Source organism: Cebidichthys violaceus, unplaced genomic scaffold (genome assembly GCF_023349555.1).
Source record: "Cebidichthys violaceus isolate CVI_PGR_0920_01 unplaced genomic scaffold, fCebVio1.0.p SCAF_49, whole genome shotgun sequence".
Taxonomy (NCBI): domain Eukaryota; kingdom Metazoa; phylum Chordata; class Actinopteri; order Perciformes; family Stichaeidae; genus Cebidichthys; species Cebidichthys violaceus.
In genome coordinates, this window is record NW_027176694.1 from 497,406 (window position 1) to 521,807 (window position 24,402).

The 24,402-nt window shown below is 45.1% G+C and overlaps 1 protein-coding gene across 1 annotated transcript in view; it reads right to left on the reverse strand.

The window, feature by feature from the left end:
- Positions 1-18,380, reverse strand: part of me1 (malic enzyme 1, NADP(+)-dependent, cytosolic) — a 69,831-nt gene extending 51,451 nt beyond the window's left edge. The window contains exon 1 of the mRNA XM_068730066.1: positions 18,174-18,380. Within this exon, the coding sequence (XP_068586167.1) occupies positions 18,174-18,305 (132 nt within the window). The 5' untranslated portion in view covers positions 18,306-18,380. The remainder of the gene's footprint in view (positions 1-18,173) is intronic.
- Positions 18,381-24,402: the final 6,022 nt, after the last annotated feature.

Consider the following 24,402-nt stretch of genomic DNA (forward strand, 5'->3'; position numbering starts at 1 on the left):
GGTTTAGATGGACAATTTAGTCAATGTGCTGACGAGGAAAAAACTCAAAACCAAAATCTTAAACCCTCAAAAGCCTTCTCCACTTTCTGGGTAAAAGTTATTTTATTTTTTTTTAAATGATGTAATTCCACACAAAGCCGTCATTGATTCGGCTCGCGAGATTCCCAGATAAGAGACGAGGAGGGGGGGGGGAAATCTTCCTGCTCGCAGTGCTCTCTCCCCTTCCGACACACAACTCCCACTTCCAAATAATAAAATTAAAAAAAAAACGCCTCACTCTTTTCCCAGTGTTTTCCCCCGGCTGCGGCTTCAATGGAAATGCCTCCTGCTCCAGGAGAAACAACCCCTATTGAGAGAGACCTGAGCCTAACACGACAGGGAGGCCTTTTCCCATTGAGCCCCTCTGGACCGCAGTGGCAGATCAGACGCGGTGGACAAAAGCCCCACAGGCCTACAACGGGGAGAGGGCTCAAATGTTTGGCACCGCGATCCGGGCCTGGCAGAGACGTGTGTGGCCACAGAGCACTTCTCTATTCAACGCTGTGTGGGAGAGAGGGGAGGGCTTCTCTTTTCATAGAGAGGCAGAGCCCAAGCACTACAAGAGATGGCCTTCTTGTATGACTTTCTTGTTTATCGGCAAAAACCACTTGCTGAAAGTGATGTATAGCGATAGCCATCTTAACCCTCGTTTATCCATCTCCTATTCATGCCGCGTCAGCGCCTCCGCAGCGGGGTTTTTTTTTTTTTAACTCAGTGATTCAGGGTGAAAATATTTATGAGGCATCTAAATGTGCCGGTGTTTCATGAGGGTAGGACAGAACAAAGAGGAAGCTAATGGGTAAGCCCATTACAGTAGAAGCAGGTGAACCACATCAGTCACACTGTGAAGCAATAAAAGAGGTTTGAAAGGTGTTAACGCTTCAATCGACATTTTGAATACAGGAAATTAATTATGCGAGGTACATGCTTTTGGGTTGAGTCCAAGTGAAGTCAAACAAAACTAAATTGAGCAAAGAAACGTCGGCATTTATCAGTGTAGGTCTTCAGGAGATGCAGGGGGCCGCTAAAAAAAACCACTGCGGGAAGTCTTTATTCGGATGTAATGATCCGGTATCAGATGTTTAAAGGCCGACACTGCCAAACATCACCTTCCCCACATGTTCGTGCAACGGGGTTTGGCTTTGATGTCGGGGAAAAGATCGGATGCACAGGTCTTTCATCTTCGGTCTTAACGAGCGAATCATTCCAAGTCAAAAGGCGAAAGTCCGAGAGAAGTCCCAAGTCGATGGTGATAAAGTCAGAGTGGAGCTGACACCTCTGCTACGATCACTTTCAGTTACAGGCAAGGTAATGGAAAAGCCTAGATTAAAATTGCATTGTGGGTGTTTTAAGGACACAGAAAGCTCCTTGAACAAACACGTTTTTAAGGAAGGTCATATCACTGGCATTAAGCCACTAAGGCATGCCAACAGCTGCAGGTCGAACAAATCAAAATCCACTAAAATTAAATGATCCCTTTAATAAATGTATTTTCTGTGATGTGTCACCACTTGGAGGGTGGTGACCTTTCGTGGCGGCAGTTAAATGTAGAAGCTCCTCTGCGGTTGCCAATATAAAAGTGGATTTTGAAATGAAAACCTGCAAGGAGGGGAAAAGACGTTTGCGCAACATTCAGCAGGACTGTGAGAAAGTGGTCTGCAGCGATTGAGCTCGCCCACGCTGCCGTTACACCATAGACCGGCGTGTCTGGATTCACTTGTGCTGGTGATGGCAGCGCTCCTCCGACCGTCGACCTCTCTGCAGCTGACCAAACTGCTGAGGTTGTTCCCATAAAGCACCCGCCATCAGCGCCATCCACTCTACCCCCACTATTAGCGCCACGTGTTCTCCCTCGCACCGCTGCAGGACTCACAGCTGAACACTGTTTTCTTACCGTTTGGACGTGTGCAGCGTACGGCGCAGTAGCTTCTCAGTTGATCGGCGGCTGCAATCGGCAGAAAAGAATGTTATCTTTGCAAGAAAAAAGGGAACGAGATGGAGATTCGGACGCGGCCTGAAAGTAAAAAAAAAAAAAAAAAAAAGTGTTCTGAGGGTTCAGGCATGCCCACGTCAACATCTTTGTTCTCAGAGCTTCAAAGCTCAGGCATGGATAGACCGCTGAAAGTTGGGAGTCAGCAGAAGCTGAATTAAAAGCTTGCTATCGCAGGAAGCCGCCTGATGAGTTCGCGACCCGCACTGGCAAACAGCTGGAGGAAAGACTGAGTCACAGCCCCGGCCCTAGTGTTTACACACACACACACACACACATGCAAACACACACGTATACATGCCGTGCTAAAAGCAGGATGTTAATGCACTCACACAAAAAAAGAGTCTACTTCATCCTGCCCACACTCCACGACGTCCCCATTTGCACCGCGGCGTCCACTTGTTTGATCAATATCGGCATGTGTGTCTAGACGCTGTGAAAACAGCTGGTGGGGCGAAAGAGAGCGGCTGGCCCAGAGGAATGACAGATTCATCCCAGAGTTATCATAGTGAGGGATTAGAGGATAGAATCCAAAGATGAGCAAAACAGCAGGGTGAGGAGTGACCAAAAAAGAAAACAAAGAAAAGAGCGGGAAAGAAAGAGGCGGGGCCGCTCTCGATGAAAAGGTCAAAGACAAACGGATCGGGCCGCCAGCGCCTGGCTGGTTTGGTGACTGGACGTAAGCGGACCGTCCAGACCGGGGACCAGCATTCGCAGCCCTTTTAGGCTTGAGATCCGCCAGCCGACCAGGCCAGTTACATAACAGCAAAACCACCAAGACCAGGCTCAGCTCAGCCCCTCTCCGGTGCTGCCACGTAGAGAGAGAGAGAGACAGATGCTGCGGCGAGGTTTGAGCTGTAAGCAGAGGAATCATTTAAAGCTGCACTAGGCAACATTGTTTGGGTACAATCACACTTGTTTCAGTTGCCCATGAGAACTTTCCTACAGCGGGACACGTGTTCAATCCACGTCCACCGCGGTGGGTGGCAATATGAAGCTGAGCACATCAAAAGAATGTCATCAGATAGGCTGGTCTAGATCATGCAAGCCGTGTCAAATGCATCCAACGGCAACCGATCACGACCAGTTAGATACGCATCAATCCAATCAAGTGAAAAATGACGAGACATTTTTGATTTGAAACACCGATACCCGAAGTGGAGTCGAGTGGCGTTCATGCTGATGTCTGGTTAAAGATCTTTTTCAGGGGCCTTTAATTAAATAGGTCATGAAACACACACAACAGTCTGCCTGTGTGTAAGGAAAGTGTAAACACCCCTAAAGTTAAAGTATCTCACGATGCAAAAGTCAACTTTACGTTGAAATCAGTGAAAACAATTAATACATATATAACAGGTAACCAGACTGACTGGCAACAAGTCAGCAATCCATACATTTTGGAAAATTCTTGCATGAAAATGTTAAAAGTTTTTAAGAAATCAGAGTGAGTGTGCAGGTGTGTGCTGCCAGTATGCTGCTGCACGTGTGTGTGTGTGTGTGTGTGTGTGTGTGTGTGTGTGTGTGTGTGTGTGTGTGTGTGTGTGTGTGTGTGTGTGTGTGTGTTCATGCTCACTCCATGCGTTTGATCTGCAAAACACACAGCAGCCATGAATCTGAATGGAGGCAAATACTGACAAACACTGAGCCTCACGCTCAAACTGTTGACCTCTAACTCTACAGTCTGCTCACTATTTTCTTTTTTTTTTTGCCCTGGATGATAGGACATCTCTCATACAATGGGGGGGGTCTCGGGATCAGTGTCAGCGCCGATCAGTCAAGTTATACTTACATATGGAGTCGGTCCAAAGGTGTTCTTGGGTTTCAAAAAAAGGAAAATTATGCAGGTTTCATGGTAAACTTAAACCCCATCATTTTTTTTTTTTTTTGGGCCCATGCTGCACAGGAATGCATTTCCTGATTTTGAGGAAGCAAGTCTAACGGCATCACTGCACTCATTGTTCCGAACGGCCGTGGCGGTCATCCTACACTGGATAACTCCTACAGGCATCAGCGATCAAGTGGAAACGGTAGCAAACATAAGAAGGCCGTCCATCCTGGGACAGTCATCCTGCTGTGGGACCGGCTCATACATGGCCTCACAGACATGTGACCTGTAGCAAACCACATACTCATTCTAAGCAGACTCTGGATATATAGTGCATTCACAAAATAGCTCTACGTGATGACCGTTCCATCATCGCATAGCGGTGGATGTAAAAAAACAAAACATTTCACTCTCAAAGATGTCATGTTCTATAGCTTTTACTATATTTTATTCTATATATTGTCAACAAATATATTGTCAATGAATCTCATTAAGGTGTATATGTAAGAAACTTTTCTTTAAAAAGACAAACTGGGGGAAACGGCCTTTGTTGAGGGCCGTTTTCAGTGCTGGATTAATCCACATTTGTGGCAACGGTTCGGCTAATTGATGTATTTTTATTAGTTCAAGGACAATAATGGAGCTCTGTGGGACAGAGATAAATCCGGCCTTATCTACACAGACAGCACTTGTCAGTGAGATCAATTCATTACAGGCCTTAGTCTGGCATTTGTGGACAATAGTAAAACTCACATGTTGATGAACAGATGGACGCCATTGTCCCACAATGCCGTGCACAATGATGGTGGAGGGGATGGTGAAGCGTGTTAACGGCGAAACAATACCGTAAGTTAATAGATAAATAGATAATTAACACAAGCAGGTAATACATCTGTGGAGGGGGGAATATTTTGGTTTCCCTTTGTTTAGTTGACATCTGTTGGCAGACGTTCTGCATAGTACACAACCCATACAGCTGTCAATCAAATTCAGCATCCTCTCAAATATACAGAAATACCAGAAACTTGTGTCACCAAAGAGAGAGAGAGATGATTTGTAATATTTGACTGTAGCATAAACTATAAAGATGCCTTTCATCGTACCAGAGACAAGATTCCAAACTGTATGAAATCCTTCACTAAAGGCCTCTGTGCATTCTGTGGTCACTTCAACATCCATCGTGTGTACACAATGTATAAACTGACTAAATGAGTTTTATACTGTGCTCCTCGTACGGCTAGAACAACCTTGTAAAGCCTTTCCCCAAAGAATACTTCACATTTGCGCGGTGCAGCAGCCGTCAGGTCGTAGAGCCCCTGGAGTGAGCGGAGGTTAAGTCATTTCCTGAGGTTACTTTAGCGGAACAGTAACCCGAGCCCTGCAGCTTGCGACCTGACCTCACTAACCAATTCTGCTGTGAATATATACTTGTCGACCAGCTTTAGATCCATACGCATCGCCTCCCCATATCCAGCGGTGCTGATTCTTCTGACCCACATACAAAATGAGCGTCCTCTGCTCACAGCACCGGCCGGTCTTACACCGGCTCATGTTTAAGACGGGGGACAAGCATGACAAACAGAATCCTCTCTGCGGCTCTGCTTTGGAAACAGCTCAATCAGGGATTCCTCTGAAAGCAGAGCCAGGGGAAGCACATCCAGGCACATGGTTGGCACATGTCCACACGGAAGTCAAAAAAACAACGAAAAAAAGCCCGTAAATTCCAGAAAAAATGTTCACAGTACGTCTAAAGAGTCTGAAAAAGTCCATTTCGATAGAGATTTGCTTCGATACATCTCGGTCAAAGCAAATCCGAACGGTCCAACTTCTCAACATTCAGAAGACGACGAGAGAAGCAGTTAGAAAGTCTGGAGCAGCGATGTGACAGAGGAGGTCAGGTGCTCGTTTCCAGAGGAGATAAAAGCAAACAGAGAGGCCTTCGAATGACCCTTTTACTCTCTGACACACATGCCAGAGAATCATACGCTACGTGACCTCTGCCCTCTGACACATACGACACATGACAGGTGTGACAGTGTTTCCCTAAAAAGAAACCTCTCTGACAGCACACCCTTTTTCCATTTGTCCTCAAGACGATGCAGCAGCCGACCGTAAAATAACAAAACTACCCGGTAACCGCTTTATAAAAGCCAACTTTAAGTGTTTAAGTGTCATTGAGAAGTAAGAATGAGGACTTTCTTAAAGGATCCTATTGTACACAGAGAGAGTGAATGGGAGGTTTATTTACGGGCTCTGCCTGCAGGTGTAGCACTGAAGAATGGAAAACCCTGCGCAGCCTGGTGTACATTAGCATGAGTGCATGACTGCGTGTGCACGTGTGAGTGTGAGTGTGTGTGTGTGTGTGTGTGTGTGTGTGTGTGTGTGTGTGTGTGTCAGAGACAGTGGAGGAGAGAGAGTTGGTTCCTTTGCCGTACTGAGGGGAACCTTGAGACTCTCCAGAGCTACCGCGAGGTCGGCCTACGCCGTATTAAAAAAGGGAAGTTCCCTCTCGAGTGGAAATTCCATTACAAATAGCCACAATGAATCTCCTGTAACAACTTCATGGTAACACAAACGCAAAACAAAAAGCGCATAAAAGACCAGCACATTAAAAGGGGAGAGAGGTGACATTTCTGTTGCTGCCATTCATTCAGCATCTTCAACTTATAGTGTAAAAGCTTTTTTGTATGGAAGGCCTAGAAAGCTATTAACTACTCAAAAAGACATGCACAATCAGCCATTAATCTATGATTATGTGATGCAACTACATGCGGTTATCAATACACTAACAGGTGTTTTTGACTTATCAATATCTAACAGAGATTCTGACTCTCTAATGATGATGAATCTAAAGGACTTTTGTGATTTGTTGGTCTGGGGTCATCATTCTAGCGTTGGGAGTGAGAGGTCCCAGACTCAGATCCCAGACTGGCGCTTTTCCATTGCCTGTCATAGTGCTACAACATTAAAGATGTCTCGACTCAATTGTCCCAGTAAGTCATGAGTCATGACAGTGAGTCAGCATGCACAATACCAGCACCCTGAAACTGAAGCAGCTAAATGGAATTCGGGCAATAATAATTTCATCATTTGCATCTGTGCATTTTTCAAAAAAGTTCTATTGCAGACCACCGTTTTTCATTTTACTGCAGGAAAGACCATTATAGTGTTTTCACTACTTTCATTCAATGTCCTGACATTCTGTCTCATTGACAGCCAAGCTGCCAAATCAGGCTCCTGAAAAAGCACACAAACTTTCTTTTTGAATGGCCTGTTTGTCTAGCGGTACGATTCTCGGGTCCCAGGTTCAAATCCTCGGACGGGCCCGGAGAATAGAACAATCAGCATGCACTTTCACGTCGCGGTGGAAGTCAGTGCTTTAGCAAGTTTGAAACGGTGGTGTTTTACGTCCTTATGAGGGATTTGTTACATCTACGTGCAAAAGACGGGTTCCACGAAGTCCTGGACTCTGGACTCCAGAGATCCAACTGAAGATTGAGTGTCAGTAGAACCGTCAGTGTGAAATTCCCCAAAGATCTCTGCAATGATCGTAGGCAACTCATCAGATTAGCGGATGCATCTAATTCCATCTCTTCCATAATCGTGTATCATACTGCCCCGTATCCTGTACGGACTTACAGCCAATCAAAGACAGCTCATTATCTCCCGTCTCAGTCCTCCGGCAGTGTTCAGTGACAGACGGGACTGCACACCGAGCCCAATAAACCTGCCAGAGGGGGGAAACACCAGAGCACCTGTATGAGGCACCAGACAAGAGGGTCATTCAGCGCTAGACGTGAGACAACGGCACTGAGGCTGATCTTAACCAGAGAAGACTGAAACTATAAAAGGTAAAGAAGTTACAGTTTGAAGTGGATCATTAAAATAACATCCCATACAGCTACAGTAAATCACATAGTCTACGACTAGAGCCTGTTGGGTGGTACTGGAAGGTTCAAATTTATGGTCCATGTCTAATCTTTACATTTGCTATTGGTTCATCTTTCATAAAAAGGCACAGGAAGAAGTTCAGGAATGTATAGGGCACGGCCGTCACATGAAACACACAAAGAGACAGTTAATAATTTGTAAGGCAGAACGGACACGACGCCTCAAACAAAGGCCAATGAGTTCAACAAATATTTGTCTCCAGGTTAGCACGGTTATCATTCGGTACAGTCTATTATTTACTCGACTTGTACTTTGATACGGCTGATATCTCACAATGGCTACGCTCAATTTTCTTGTGTAGAAAAGATAAAGGTAAAGTTCGGCAAAAGGTCACATGCCACTAAATGTTTAAAAGGGAATTACTTAGAGTGAGAGTCATGACAACGAACTGCCTTATTGGGACTATTATTCAAGGATGAATAGGAAGCTGAATACCTGGTCACTGTCTTTATTATTTTGTCCATGTAAGCGCTCACCTCTGCCTAGGTTTGTATTCGAACAGCATTGAGTACCAGGTTGCCCTATTGTGTCCAAACCCCGTTGGTTTTGTCACTAAAAAGGCCAGATGCCCCCCCCCATCTGTTTCCTGCTAAAATGGCAGCCGTTGCAGGATTCAAGAGGATCTCCCTGCGAGTAAAGCCCTTTAAATCCATGCCTTCCTCTCAGGAGGGAGAGAAAGAGCACACATCAGCTCCGACCCGTCTCCTCTCAGGATCTTACTGCCTGACTAAGCTTTTCCCAGTGAATGCCTCCAAACAAATGTGCCGTGTAAGGAAGGCCCGCATGTGCACTCTCATTCCGAAACAAATTCTGGTCATTAGCAGGACCCGGGACTGTGGCGCTTCGAAAACTTTGTTCGCAGGGCCAAACGTACTTAATCAGAGAGATAACTAGTGTTTTCTCGATCAACATTTCTGCACTGTGCTAATAATGCCGTTAGACAGGAGCACTGAGAAAAAGCGAAACGAGGAGCAGTCGAGGCAGAAAGGGAGCTCTGTGTGCCGGCTTTTTAAGATTCATTTCATATGTTTGGTTTAGAGGAAAAGAGCTTGACCTATGTCACTGTTTGTTTGATTGCAGGTCTTGATAAAACACTGCAGTCTGTGTGTTTCTGGTAAAAAGAGAAGAAGAAAAAAAAAAAAAAACGTCATTACACCCTACATTTGCTTCAGATTATATCAGGTAAGCGATGCTGCCTCTAAGTAAACAAACTTAGCTTTTTGGTTTATTTGGGACTCTATACCATATGATGAGCTCTAGCAGCGATTGGCAGTTCCTTCTGGGGACTTAAACTAGTCCTGTGATGTGGTTACTGAGGATTCCAGGAGCAACAGGAAATAACCAAAGCAATATTTTAGCATCTTTACTGTTGAAAAGTAGATCGTTACGCTCAAGACTGCCAATGCAGATGGAGAGGAAACCCCTCTGTGTAAGTCATGGTGGGAAATGTGGCATATTTCTGTAATTATATTTTAAACATGGAATTTGTGATTTATTCGGACTTCATTTTTGAAGATATTTTTATTTTATTTCGCTTTAAATGAACAAGGCAGAAAATGCTGGTGAAAAAAAACTTGAGGTGAAGTTGGCATAACCAGAAGTAAAGAGCCCAGAGTTCACCAAAGCTTTTAAGACGGACTACAACAGCGCATCTCTTGTTCTAATCTGCCATTAGTGAGCAGAAAGTCACTCTAATTTACCTCTCGCTCATGATCCCCGCCTAGCAACACTGAGCTCTGAGGCCCACCAAAAAAAAGAGCGTCTTAGATTCCTCTTCCTGAGCAAATATGAAAGTGCGGCGGCTCCTTAAATCAGGAGGTGTCAACTTGTGAATGCACAGACACGCTTGTTGGTCAAACAGCCTTGGAAACCGAGCCGCTGTTGACTTAGGGAGGGCGGCCTTGAGTGGGTGGAGGTATAGCGGACATGCAGGGCTCTTCAAACGCATGGCCAATCCCCTTGAGGCAGCCCTTTCATGCTCCACAGTCCAGGTCCCTTAGGAGCCTGAGTGTTGCCGGAAAACTGTCCAAGTCTTCCAAGCCAATTCACTTTGGGCTTCAGCATTCATTGGCCGTGTCCAAATGACGGTATTGGCCTCGACAGCCATGTGCGACTTCAGTCAGGTGTTTCACACTGCCTCCTTATCGGAAGCAAAATCCTTGTGACTTGTGTTACAAGGTAGCGAACAACAAGTGTCCGCTGGATGAACTGTTTTAGTAGCACAGGAAATCTCAAATGTATTTCCAATTTGTCGCAAAAATAACAGCAAACGGGTGAATTACAGCTCACTTTGCATTGGTAGAATCGCAGCCGCCTTCAGTTTTTTTTTTGTAAAACAGCAGTGAGCCAGTCTCACCTCTCACCTCTGGTACTCCACTAATGGAGCTCCACCATAATGTGGGGGCCCCACTGTGTTTTCCTGTTGTCACTGCTAGTTTCTGTGACGACAGAAACGTTTTTTCGGAAACAATTGACCACCTACTTGGCAGCCGCCTCTCTAAAATGCACCCAGACAGTAAAAATGTCGAAGAAAAGAACTTGTCTCTTTGCAAAGAAAACATCACTACTGTTAAAATACAGGAAACGGGCCGTAACACTGCCACCAGTAAAGGCTGTAGCTTACGGTTAACGGTCAAGGGCACAGCTCTTTACTTAAGAGGGAAACAGCTACAGTACACTTTTTTTTTTTAACATCCTTCTTTGTGTTGGATCTGCTATGGGAGCATTTGGAGTCAGGGGAGGGGTGATGCTAGCAAAATTCATCCACCCACGTTCACAAGATGATTGGTTCGGAAGCTTCTTTCATTTTGGACTCTCCAGCTCTCAGTTCCCTCAAAGGGTCAGCTTTGGTCAGGATGGTTTACTATTGGTCAACGGCAAAAATTAGCATGTCAAAGTTACCACGTAACCTGTCAATCAACACAGCATGAGTCTCAGTGATAGCCATCTCTCTGTGCTTGGGAAAACCATTTGTACATCATGTCCATATATCCACTAAGTTGCAGGACGCTGAAACCAAATACTACCTTTAAATTCTTGCTGCTGGGTCTTTGTGAAGACACGACAAGACCTCCGCCACTCTGACTCTCAAATAAGAGACAAAAGCAGCATTGAAGAGAAGGGAGGGGGGGGGGGGGGGGTAGAAGGGGATGCTTGAGATGAGCTTCATAGGAAGGTGATGAGGCTCAGACTGTCTCCTACTCTCTCTGTCTGTCTGTCTGGGACAAGCTAATGGCTCCTCCGTTGTCCTCTCATGAATGAGGACCACCTGACAAAAAAAACACACAAAAGTGAGCTGAGGAGGTCGAGCTATTTAGAGGGACCTGCTGCTGATTAAACACAGCATCACACTGCGTGTGTGTGTGTGTGTGTGTGTGTGTGTGTGTGTGTGTGTGTGTGTGTGTGTGCGTGCGTGCGTGCGTGCGTGTGTGTGTGTGTGTGTGCGTGTGTGTGTGCAGAGACAGGTGAATTGACAGTGTGATCATATTACACTTTATTTGAGCCAGCCCTGAAGAAAACACTGATAAAAGCACTTACGGGGCCCACAGGTTAAGCTATTTAAACTGGTTTATGAAGATGTTAGAGTATGTGTTCGTGTCTACAGGTGCCTCTGTGTGTGTGTGTGTGTGTGTGTGTGTGTGTGTGTGTGTGTGTGTGTGTGTGTGTGTGTGTGTGTGTGTGTAAGGCTCAAGTTGGGGTTGGTTACTGGAGGGGAACGAAGGTGCACTTTCTTTCTGTCTGGCCGATGCACTCCAGTCCATCAGAGGAATGTCTGGTCACCGGCAATGCGTGCGGTCAAACTGGAACACCTGGCCACACCTGGGACAACCCACACACTCACTCACTCACTCACTCACACACTCACTCACATCATCTATGGAGCTCTGGCGGTCCACCTAGTGAAGGGGATCGACAAGTGCAGCTGCTCTGCGTAAAGTCTGAACAGAGAATGGTTTGTTCTATTTTCACCGCTCAGTTAAATGAAGGCTTGTAATCTCGCTGCCAACATCATCGAGTTCAACCTCGCACAACCGCTGTCGTAACACACACGCGCGCGCGCGCACACGCGCGCACACACACACACACACACACACACACACACACACACACACACACACACACACACACACACACACACACACACACACACACACACACACACACACACACACACTAGCGTTCTCACTTCATTTCTGCCCCACCCAGAGACGCTGATGTCAGAATCCCCTATGCTATAGCCTTTTGAAAAGTTACTCTATATTCCATTTACCTCGAAAGTCGGGATTAGGAGCTGGGAATGACGTCACGCCAGAGTGGATTGCGTTCCAGTAGGACCAGTGAGAAAACTTGGTGTTTGCTCCAGCCATCATATTACTACAGCTTTTTTACTGTCGATGCACGGAGCAGCCATCTTGGATTTTGAGGTCGGGGTCGGTGGGGTTCGTCCGATTTTCCGAGTCGGAAATCCAACTTCAGGGAACACTGGGAACACGTAAATTCCTGTTTCCCCAGTTCAAATGAAACACAGCATCAAAACTGTGAGTAGCAACGTAGCTACGCACATTTGCCATGAAAGACGCTCTGACGCTGTGAGGCTGTGCTAAATGCTAACATCAGCATGCTAACATGCTCACAGCGGCAATGTTAACATGCCGATATTTACCTGATCTCATGTTTGCCACGTTTACCGTCTTAATTTTAGCATGCTAACATGAGATCAGTCTTGTGGTACATCTGTACAAACCCTCATGGCAATCCTTATCCAATACTTAGATATACTTAGAAAAAGTGGTTGACGACTGCTAGTATGGCTAAAACTCTTCCGACATGCCACTTCTTACTCTCACTAATTAACATGCGATATCTCTAAAATCAAAAGTACAATTTGCTGTTTTACAGGGAGTTATGTGCAATCACTTCCTGGAGTCTTGACGCGTCACTGCTTTAAGTCAAAGTTTATGAAAACAAGATAGAACAAGATGAAAAGATCATTGTGCCGCACACCGTCACGCAATTATGCTCTCACTGTTTACAAAAGCACAAAGTTCTTGAACTAGTCTCTTAGTTTTGCTCTGAAAGTGCATCAGTTTGATGCATTTAACTTAACTTAAACTGTACAAAATGTTTCCAAAGTTTCTGCCGTAATCGAACAGCCCTGAATTGTATTTTCCAAAATGTGAAACTATTTCAGGGCTCATGGGGTAAAACCTGACATCTGCCAGAATAAGCATCATTAAGAGCTCAATGTTTACTCCCCTTATCTTATCGAGGCAAGAAACGCTTGCATTTCAAAAAGAAAACCCTGCTCTTTCATCACAAATATCCATGAGAGGATTTTCCTTAGGATGTGAAATGTTGATCGTATGAAGGATCGGGTCCAGAAAGCTGACAAGACTGATAAATGTAGAAGGATTAGCGAGGTCCATGGGAACCTCGGCTAGCAGCACAAACAGAGCACTGCTGTAATGCTTCACCGGCGCAAATGGTCAGCATCAAGCTTTTATAAGTCTTGACTGGGCAGAAAACACACTTCGTCCTCGTGTCACGCTGACACAGTGACTCATCAAAGCTCCAGACTGCATCGGCTGAAGTCAGCGTCGGGTCATCCAGCTGTTGTCTCACCGGCACCTTTTACCAATTGTGACGTAATTCTACTAGAGTGCATGCGCGGCTATAAAAACCCTTATCAGTCCTTGCTAGAAACGCAGGCCGGCTGGAGCGCATTACGATTCACATGGAAAACTCGGCGTGTCAGACGCAGCGCAGCAACCAACAAAACGTGACACATAACTAAGGGAAAGAGGATTCAGAGAGCCACGAAGAAACAGAAATATTTCCATCTCAGAATTAAAAGCTGGGCATATTTTGTTGCCATTTGTTTGTTTGTTGCTCAATCTATTTATGGCGGTCTCGGGTTAGAAGAAAATGCAAACCTGGTGAGGGGGGGGGGGGGATCGACGAGCGTAGCGGCCAAACCAGATGAAATCTAACATGAGAGCCTAATTACTTCCAGTCGCTGCAGAAGGTTATCAGGACCGTCGCCATTTGGCGCACCGGCACCATCCTCGATGTCCAATCAGATACGCTGTTGATGAGCCGCTCGCCAACAACAGAGACGCTTACTTGAAGGCTTTCATCTGTGGTTGCAAACGGGACGTCCAATTGCAGCTCTCCGTTTTATTCAGCGTTCGCGGGCTCAAGCGGTGCTTCGTGTTAGCGATTCTCAAAAACCTCGATAAACGAAAAACATCGCTGCTTAACGGAGGGGATCCGCAAGAGTTCTTGGGATTCAGCGCTGAGAGCTTGCACCGTTTCATTACTCACGACTGTATTGTATCAGGTTTGATGTTGTTTTTGTTGAACCGCCAGAGCTTCAGTTCTCATTCTCTTAAACCTTTATGACTGACTGCACTTGTTACAGTCACTTCCACCCACAGTAGAGAGCCTGTGAATGGGCATCTGTTGGCCCGCCGACACACCGGCAGCTCGGCCGAGCGCTTGAGGTGAAACGGCATCCCTGATTGGGCGCTAAGAGCATTTTCTTTTTAAGGAGCCTGTTGTTGTTGTTGTTGTTGTTGTTGTTGTTGTTTTCCAAGGCCCCGGCAGGCGGAACCAGCGTCAGAGCGACGCGCTGAGGGGGCCGGGATCCACACAGATGCCTCATTAACGCGTGATCAAGCCGGGGGGGGACAGAGGTCGTCTGTGGAGGGCGGCCAGCGCTCTCTTCCTCGCCACAGAGAACCCTTTCTACGCCCTTCGCACCCCACTTCGTCTCTTTATTGCGCAGCGAGCGCACACACAAAACACACCTATGATATCCGGTTCTACCTCCAGAGAGGCAGGAGGGAGCGTTGGTGCCGCAGAGCAAGGTGAGGCTGCTTGCGTAGCAGGTTGGTTGGTTGGTTGGTTTGTTGGTTGGTTGGTTGCGTGCGTACACATCAGCCCAGCGCATATAAGCGTGGGACTGGGGGGGGGGGTGGGGGATTAAAAGGAAATCCAAGCCTGCAGATGTGTGGACAGGCTGCTTTCAGCGCCGCGTCCCTCAGCATCAATTAGCAGGTTGTGCTGTGACTGGCTCCTGTTAGGGGTGAAGTGGGCCGGCCCAGGGAGGTAAACATGCCTGGGCCCCGAGGGGCTCGCCGAAATCAGAGGGAGGGGCAATAATGAGCCACAGAGGCCTGCCTGTGCCTGGCCACTAAACTCTCTTTAGCAGTCATTTCCTAGCTTCTCCTCCAATTTCCTCGGCCCCGGTTCATGCACGGGGCTGACAGTGGACGGTTCACCTGGCTGCATAGCAAACCTTTAACGGAGTGACGAGAGGCTCATGTGGATCAGACACAACCACCGACCCACATGAGCTAAATGCCTTCTAAGTGTAGGAATAGTTGTGTTTTTTGCATTTCCTCTGATCAAAATAAGGTGATTTTATAGTCACTTAAAATGGTGGCATATGTCATCAAAGGTTATAGCAAGATATCTGAGCTTGTCATAATAAATAAAATTAAATAAAACATAAAAAAAACACAGTGGCTCCTCAGATCCTGGTCGCTTCAAGGCCAGTTTAATCTCATTATAGCACATTTGTTTCACAAAACAATGTAACAAAATTAAATGTGAGCTCATTTAAGATGGCCAACTTTAAAAAGGGAGTTCTCCTCCCTTTTTAAAGTTGGCCATACTCAGCCTTCTTGTAAACAGAGGAACAAAGAACTGTGGCTCTCATAACATTTACTCTTAACATTACTCACAGAAAAACGAAGGAAATTAAGAGAAAGAGGAATGAGCAAGAAAGAGGACAGTGAGTACAACGGATGAGGGAGGGCGCGTCTCAAAATTTTAGTAAAATGATATTTCTGTGTCTCTATTTTATGCTTCAAACACGTCTTTACTGTTCTAGTAAAGGTTCCACATGTGAGTATCTGAGGCCTGGTTCTCAACAGACCTTTAATAAAACACACAAAATACGGCGAAACATCCTGAGTGCCAGGCCGGACCCGTGACTTTAGGTCAACCCATCTCGCCCTCTTTAAGAGTCCTGTTGTACACTGGGTCCATTCAGGGCCCCAAGGTGTAAATTGAGACGTAAACAAACAGTTTACTGGGCCAGGATTAGGCGCTGAAGCTATAGGTCCCAGTTTGACCTCCGTAACAACCAGCCATCGCCTCAGTCTGACCAGATTTTAAGAAGAAACTATTGGAAATCAGCTCAGTTAGCTCTCTGAACAAAGATCAAAGGGCGGTTTCAACATTAAAGATGACACTCAAGAAAAATACATACATACTGACATATAACAGAGATAATAACAGCTAGCAAAGTACTCAAAACCAGTACAGCAGGTGTGTCTCCGGGACCACGTTTCGCCATGACGACACACTCACAGACTCACAAGGTGAAAACAACACCAGCGCCGCTGTCGCTGCTGGTAATCATCAGGTTGTGCAGGATGTGTCAGTGCTTAATAATAAATCACAGTGCTGGTGTGTCTCCTGATTAGGGTCCCGTTTCCCATAAACCATTACCTTATGTCTAAAAGAGGATGTTGCTTTTTTTTTTTTTTTTTAATGCAACAAGAACAGAACCTTCTGTTTTGTGCCGCAATGCAAATTCAAATGACTTCCTCTAAAGTGACACAACATAGTTTGTTTTTGGTAAATTCATCCCAAATGATTTGTTACATTTCTACACGTCTGTGTGAAGAATGTTTAAACAAACAAGACGTGTCTCTGGTTGAGCGCAACAGGGTGCCCTAACTTAATAAGTCTTATTAGTCATAAAGCAATCGGTGCACACGCTTCACCTCGCCCCACCACACCACGCACGCTTGCACACGTGAAAACAAACACACAGGGTGGGGGGGGGGTTGATGTGCAGCATGTGGCGGTCTCAGCAGTGGAGTCATTAACTTGCGCTAACAAGTGCGCCTCTGTGCCGCCACACCAGCTCGCCACTCCTCGCTCCACAGACACTGGCCTGTTTGAACTCCACTGTCTCACTTATCGGGCTCCCTGTTTACACCGCCCAACTGTGGAAAACTGACTGCGGCCTTTATCAGAGCGGAGCGGCTTTGAAACTAAACATGTATAGCGATTAGACTATTGTATTGCTGCAAACTCACGGAGAAACAAACCATGAACAGATTCAAGATTAGACGCCGACAGGCCTACAGTTGGCCGGTGAGGGCGGCCCGGAGAAACACAACTCAGAGGGAAGAAATAGAAAGTTCAAGTGTTCTAAAATTAGTCCGACTTTGACAAAGAGCAGTCAGGCCAGGCTCTGCTCGCAGGTCACACTCGACATGAGAGTGGCCCTGAGAATCCAGCCAGTTGTTCAGATGGTCAGTCAGCACCATGGACAGAGACGCTGTCACCACAGCTTGACCTCTGGGGCCCCGTGCTGCCACACAAACCAAGAGAAAACACTGGAAAGGCTCAAACGCTGCCAGAGGCTTTTATTGTTTAGCATGGTCAAAAAAAAAAAAAAAAAAAATGACATCAGGCTAAGCCAACAGCAAAGGGCTGGTCAGATGAATCATGTTGGAAATCTCAGCCGCCCACAGTCTTCCGCTTATCTCACGATCCACGAGGAAGCTGCTCAGCAATATTTGTTCCATGATTAAGCAACTGCAAACTCCGTTCCTCATTTTACCACAAGAAGAGACAGTGAAAACAACTTTTAATCTAAAAACATTTGGCCTATACTTGACAAGATATAGCTTCCACAGTGAGCACACAGCAGGCCTGATTCTCCATTCATTATGTTAAGCTCCTGACACATCGCAAGAGTCTTTGTAAAGCAATACGTGACGGGGCAATACTAACAAAAGCTCCTCTCTGTGTGACTGCGCCGTTTGGTCTCTTTAAATCTAAATATAACCGCTTTCCAAAGCTGATACCTAAACCTCCTGGATAATGTTGCGTTCAGTTGCTTCTCGAGTTCTCTGAACGGTGGTCCAGAAATGTCAACAAGAGGACGTATACAGCTTAATAAACTATAAAATACATGTGCCATGCATCAAACAGTATTGATGGTTGCTGCTTGTGTGGTGAAGATGATAATGAACGTCAAAAATTGCGTGGGAAATGGAATCTTAGTAAACTAGGTGTTCATCTTTAGCATTAGCACTGTAGTAACTTATTAGCAAAGACGCTGTTGTGGGCCTTTAGCTCATCACTGGTTGAGCATCTCCACTCCCTGAAAGTTAGCTAAACTTCGTGACCTAGCAATGATATTACAGACCATCGCATCGAGGGTTGTCGTTGCAGCCCCTAATATTTCCTACAGCGCCTGAAGGCAGCAGCAGTTCGCCTGTCAACCTTGCCGTTCACGGAAACAAAGCCGACAACTCACACAACTGTCTCCACACTGACCTTGTTCAAGGGGGGGTTCCGGGTAACATCGTAGCCCCTCTTCTTGGTGTAAACGAAGGTTTTTATTTTGTCTTCGGACTTGTGCATCTCGGTTTCCACCGACTCCCGTTTGACCAGACCAGCGCGTGCCATGTTGTTGCCTCTTTAAATAGAGCGACGGTGAAGTGTTGTGAACTCAACAAGTGGATGCGCAGGTCTGACCAGTGAGCTCTGCTCGCACCCTCTGCCTATATAGTCACTTACGGTAATTTAAGGAGAAGCGGAGTCTTCTTATCAATGAGGCCGTTTTTTATTGTTTCCAATAATTCTCTGAAGGTCTTGAGACGTGCAAAGTCCCTCCGTAGTATCATCCTGCAACAGGTGCATGGCATATATACTGTATATACAGTACAGTATATATAAATATAGGAACACATGAAATATACAAACAAACTAAAGTACTTTTTTTTTTTTTATGCATTAACTTTTCTATTAAATAAAGATCAAGTACGAAAGAATAACGACATAGTTTCAAACAGTATTGTAGCAGGAGTTGCATTGGGTAATTCATGGCATCTGTACGATAGTTATTAAGAGATTTAAGACTTCAGTGTATTGATCAGGCTACAGGGTTATTCATATTAGCATCTTGCATATTAAAAGGCATGTAAGACTCAACTCAATTTAAATTAACCTATAGCATTATCGTAATAAACGTGTAAGTTCCCGTAAGTTCATTCATATTAATTGTTATTTTCTTGGTGAACTGTCTACAAAACAACTTATTCCCAGAACTAAGTTACATAAAGTAGCTAAAGTAATAGTAGCACCAGGAGATATAGCTGTAACAGTTATAATAATAATAATAATACGTCTACAGTAACTAAGTCACACTGAGCGAGCAACATTCCCAGGAATTTGTTCGGTCTTAAATAAACAGTTCACATATTGTACCATGTACAATTTGTACTATCCATCCAGTTTTTTGATGAGTCATGACATTTGTCACGTAAACGCAACTGAGATGATTTTACGACTTGGTGTGTCTGAGAGCTGCGACAGGAGCGAGGATGTTTCAAAGCCAAGGTCAACCTTCAGCCTTCACACTGTTTCAGATTATGCAACATATGGCAGCAGAAACTTTGACAGTGAGATATACCCTGCATGGCATTCTGGAAGTGGAAGAAAGATTAGTCAACCCTCAGTCCATATACCTCATGTTGATGAGGCGACTGCTCCAAACTCACTACCGTCTTGCCTCGAAACCTTCTTGTCCTCCAGAGTCACAGGCATCCACAGCGACATATTACTTTCAGTTTTTCAAATTGCCTTGATTATGTGTTCGTCTTTATTATCAACGATTCCCTGCCAGCGTGCGTCACTGAGATAAAGGGAGTCTGAACCCTGAAGTGAACGCATTTGAAGACAGACTTTTTTTTTTTTTGCCAAGGCTGGGCTCGTGCCAAGTGTGTAAAGACATTTGGACTGATAAAGTCAGTGTCTGCAGAACGGAGAAGATAAGAGCCTATAGAGAGTGTGGAGGGCAGTTGAAACGCTGAGTCCTCATGCAGTGCTGTATATATCACACTTTCATGGTTTTCAGGACTTGTATGTGGATCAAGTTACATTGTTGTGCCTTTGCCCTCATTGTTACCCCTAAAGCCAGCCTACTTTCTAACAGAAAGAATGGAGGATATGTCTGAACCTGCTGCATTCAAACGTCACGTCTCCCATTAATCATGCCATATTGTGGCTGTGTGTCAATTTGGTCCAGTCACACTGCTATTAGAGGATACTTTGATATTGTCTCCTCGCTGATAGACTCATCTGTTCACTGTTGAGCGTACAAAACAGCAGGTACAGCATACTAAGAACCCTTGGGCGTTTCTCCTATTTATCGTCATTTCAGCTGCACTAAATACAATACTATCTCCATCGCATTTGACACCTGTCTGCAGGAGTACGAAACATAGGCCACCGACCAATACATATCAACAGGCTGCTGAGGTGCACATGGGGCGACATGGGGACTCAGTGACACGCTACTTTGTCCTCAAGGTTCAGAGTCAACACTGCTGCTGCTGCTGCCAAACGCACCGACCTGACGAGTTCTGTGAACCCAAGACCTGAGCTCATATGCCTCATCCTGTTTGATTGATTGGTGGCACGCAACCATAGGCAACCCACCAAAACATTTTGATTAAAATGTTGCAACCTGGTAACCGGTAAAAAGAAAAACAGGTGTCACTGGCTGAATAAGGAAGGGAACGTTGAAAGACTTGGTTTAGTAGTTGCATTCGTTTGATATTGATTGATGACTTCGGCCAAAGCGTGTCCTTACACAGCGGACCAAAGATGAACCCTTCCTGATCACCTTGTTTATCAGGCTTTCAGTCTGTGTTTGAATGACTAATCTGGAAGACAAACATCTGCCATCTGTTTCTGTACCAGGAGAAGGAAGTTATTTTTTCGAGGGTTGAGGCAGGACGCCAGTTGGCAGTGGGAGGGCATGAGGAATGCTGGGAGGGTTTGGGAAACACAATCAGCCCGACCGTTGAAGGCTAATCACAGTACTGGAACAGCTGGATGTTGTCATTGATCAGATTTGAAAAAATAATTCTCATCCGACGGCAAAAAAGCTTGGCTAAAACCTACCGTTGCGATATGTCTCGTTCAAAATCTGTTAATACCTAGCAGTGGCAGCACCGGGCACAAACATTGAACTGGAGCACTCCCTGTGCTCCCACTACAGTACAACAGGTGGTTAGAAAACCAAGTGCATATTAAAGGCTTTCATGAACCAGGTATAGGCCCCATTTTGCAAAATACAGCACTACAAGCAAATCAAACGAAAAAAAAACATCCCTCCAGGAGATGTGCCAGTACAAGCCTTTGTGTGATAATTGCTACGCCCACACTTTACTTTATTTTCCCCCCAGCTAACAAATCTAAAACGCCTACATGGGTTGCAACACTCCTGGCAGTTTAACCTCGAATAGAGAAAGAGAGGAACATCAAAACAACACTAAGAGCCCACAGGCCACAGCAGCTCCGTGAGGCTGTGCTTAGGTACAGCAGTGCTTGGAGCTAAATGCTAAACGTTAGCATGTGAGCACGCTCACTATGACCATGTTAACGTTCTGGTGTTTAGCAGGTATCATGTTTGCCACGTTCACCATGTCTCCTATGCAAAGTGGGCCTAAACACAAAGTATTCTAATCAGAATCAGAATCAGAATCTTGGGCTTTATCGGCATGAGGTTCTTGGTCCTGATGGACCGCAGCTTCCTGCCAGAGGGAAGGGACTCAAAGAGTTTCTGTCCAGGGTGAGAGGGTGAGAGGGGGTCGGCTACAATCTTTCTTGCCCGCCTCAGAGTCCTGGAGGCGAACAAGTCGTGGAGGGACGGCAGATTGCAGCCAATCAGCCTCTCAGCAGAGCGAATGATACTTGTCCGGCAATCGGTCCTGCAGCAGAGACGGGATGACGGTACTGAAGGCAGAGCTGAAGTCTACAAACAGGATCCTGGCGTATGGATCCTGAGGAGTCCAGATGCTGGAGGATGAAGTGAAGGGCCATGTTGACTGGAGGAATGGGAATGCCAGTAGTTCTGCAGGTATTTGGTCATAAACCACAGTATCGGACAAACAGAAATCTTGACTTTTTAGTCGTTATTATTTATCCTGAGTGAAACATTTAAATGACAAATTTAATGGCAATCCATCCAATTGTTTTATTATTATATATCTGTGTCTGTGGACAGACCGACCATATATATCTATATATATATATATATATATATATATATATATATATATATATATATATAGCAGACATAACCATAACCATGGAGCCCATCCACTACCATTACTAAAAATAATAATAATAAATCTAAAGTTCCTGCATCGGTATAGCAGTGATAAGGCTTTAATTGCACCTTCAGTTATGATGAAAGCTATCTGTGGTGGAAGCAGAACATTTACTCAAGCAGTGTACTTAAGTACAATTTTGACATTATTTATTTGGTAACTTTAGGTTCTAGCTACTTTGCAGATTTAGATTGATAATACAAAATAGAATCAACAAGTAAATTCTGATGTATTGCTATAGTTCAAGATAAGACTTAATTAATCACCAGGGAGACATTTACAATCTATCCTGCAGTATATAAAGTACTCCACATTAACCCCACCTTCACCAGCTGCAACATTTAAGTGACACTTTTTCTATATCTAACCCAATAATATGATCTACATCAATCTGAAATGGAACACTCTGCATTGTGCATTATTACTTTTTGTACTTTTAGTATATTTTGAATGTACTATTGTGCTTTTTTTTTAAATTTTGAATGCATGACTTTTAGACTTTTACTCTGGTGGTATTGCTACTTTTACCAAAGTAAAAGTTCAGAGTGCTTCTTCCACCAATGGACTCTTTCTTGGTTTTCAGCAGGTGAAGGGCAAACAGTCAAGGCCATGATCTGAGAGAGTGTCTGGATGATCCTGTATATGCTCTGCAGATAATGAAAGAGAGCACAGAAATAATACTGGTGACGTAATGACATGATAACTCGTTGTAATATTAACAGAATGATTAATGATTCTGAAATAAATGTGCCAACCGCCTTTGACTTCATTTCACCACCTCTCCTCATCAACTCTTCATGACCCCACTTGAACCAGATGTTTTATAGACGTAAATCTCTTGTTATTGCAACTTAATGACATGCGTGGTCCTGACTCACACACAAACACACGGCGCTGAGGAAGCTGCCTTAACGTATGATGAGGATCCACGCGGTCTGCTTCGTACACAGCCGTCATTTCTCTCTTTTTCTTGTCTGTGTTTTGACTCTTGTTTATCCCCGTGGGGCTTTTCTGGTCAGGAAGAGGAGGAGGTAGCAGACATAGACAAATACAATTAAAAATCACCCGCAAACACATGGTTTTCTCCCTCACCTCCAGTTATTCTGCTGAGTACTGACAGCAACACCTGGCCGTGCTTCCTGCGCCGAGGCTGATGGCGAAGGATACACAAACGTGGTCATTAAACATAATTACAGCCAGAGAGGGGGAAAACCATACTTTCTGATTGCTTTGGCATCTGCCTGTATAAACTATAGGGAAGAGAGTGCATGTGAAGGTTTGAGCAATGTGGGTTCTGAAGGAATTGTCTGGTGAGTCAACAGCTCTTTAGAAGGTAGACTCCTGCTCAGTGGAAGAAATACAGCCAACAGGACAAAAGAGATTTAAACTTGACGTTATTTATTTTGATGGACATCCGAGCACTTTGGGAAGATTGCTATTGTTGATTTCTCGCTAGTTAATTTCTTGTTACCAAAGTAGTTTTGTTTAAATTTACAACATTAACCAACGGTTTCAAACGTCATTTTGTAGGAGACAAGGTTGCAGCAGGTTAAAACGTCATTCTAATCCTACACATCAAAGAATAAGGGAGTTACTATTGTACACATTATCTGAGCATCTTTGCCTGATGACAATGGACATGGTCACTTCAATAGAAATGTGGCATTTGTTTCACTGGTTGAAAGAAAAGTTCCACAGGTGTTGCTGTGGATTTTGAATGCAATGAATAGAGCCAATGGGTGAAGAGACACAAAGGTCAAAGTGTGAGGTAACACGAGAGCTTGAGGTGAAACAGTCCCTCTCACATGTGCGTAGGTGCGCTCACCTGCTTCAGGCCTCGAGGGCATTTTGACCTTTTGGCCTCTTTCATCATCACTGCCTTGGACCAATAAACTCTGGTGTGTTTCCGCAGTGGGCTCGCAGACTGACAGAACAAGCGTTCCCATAGTCAACCATTCCCCCCAGGTTTCCAAAAGCCATTCCAGTTTTACGAACTGGCAGCGCGTCGATTCAAGTTTGATCACTGGCAAGGGGAAAATCTGAACAAGGAGCACATTTCCTCTTTTTTAGGTACTTTTATGAGGCCGTAACTGTTGTTGTTTTGGACCCTGAACACAACACACACAAAAGAGCGGAGAGGCGTCGGCCCCGCTGAGCACCTTCAGTACCAGAGGAGGAAATGGGTGGATGTTTGGGAGGGGCTCCTGAGGGACGCTGCACTTCCAAGCCTGCTGCCATACATACATACATACATACATGACTGCCCTTGCTGCTTAGCTTTCTCTCTCTCTCTCTCTCTCTCTCTCTCTCTCTCTCTCTCTCTGTTTCTCCTACAAGTCCATACATGACCTTCCCCCAGCACCCCAAATCAATGGGCCCTTTCA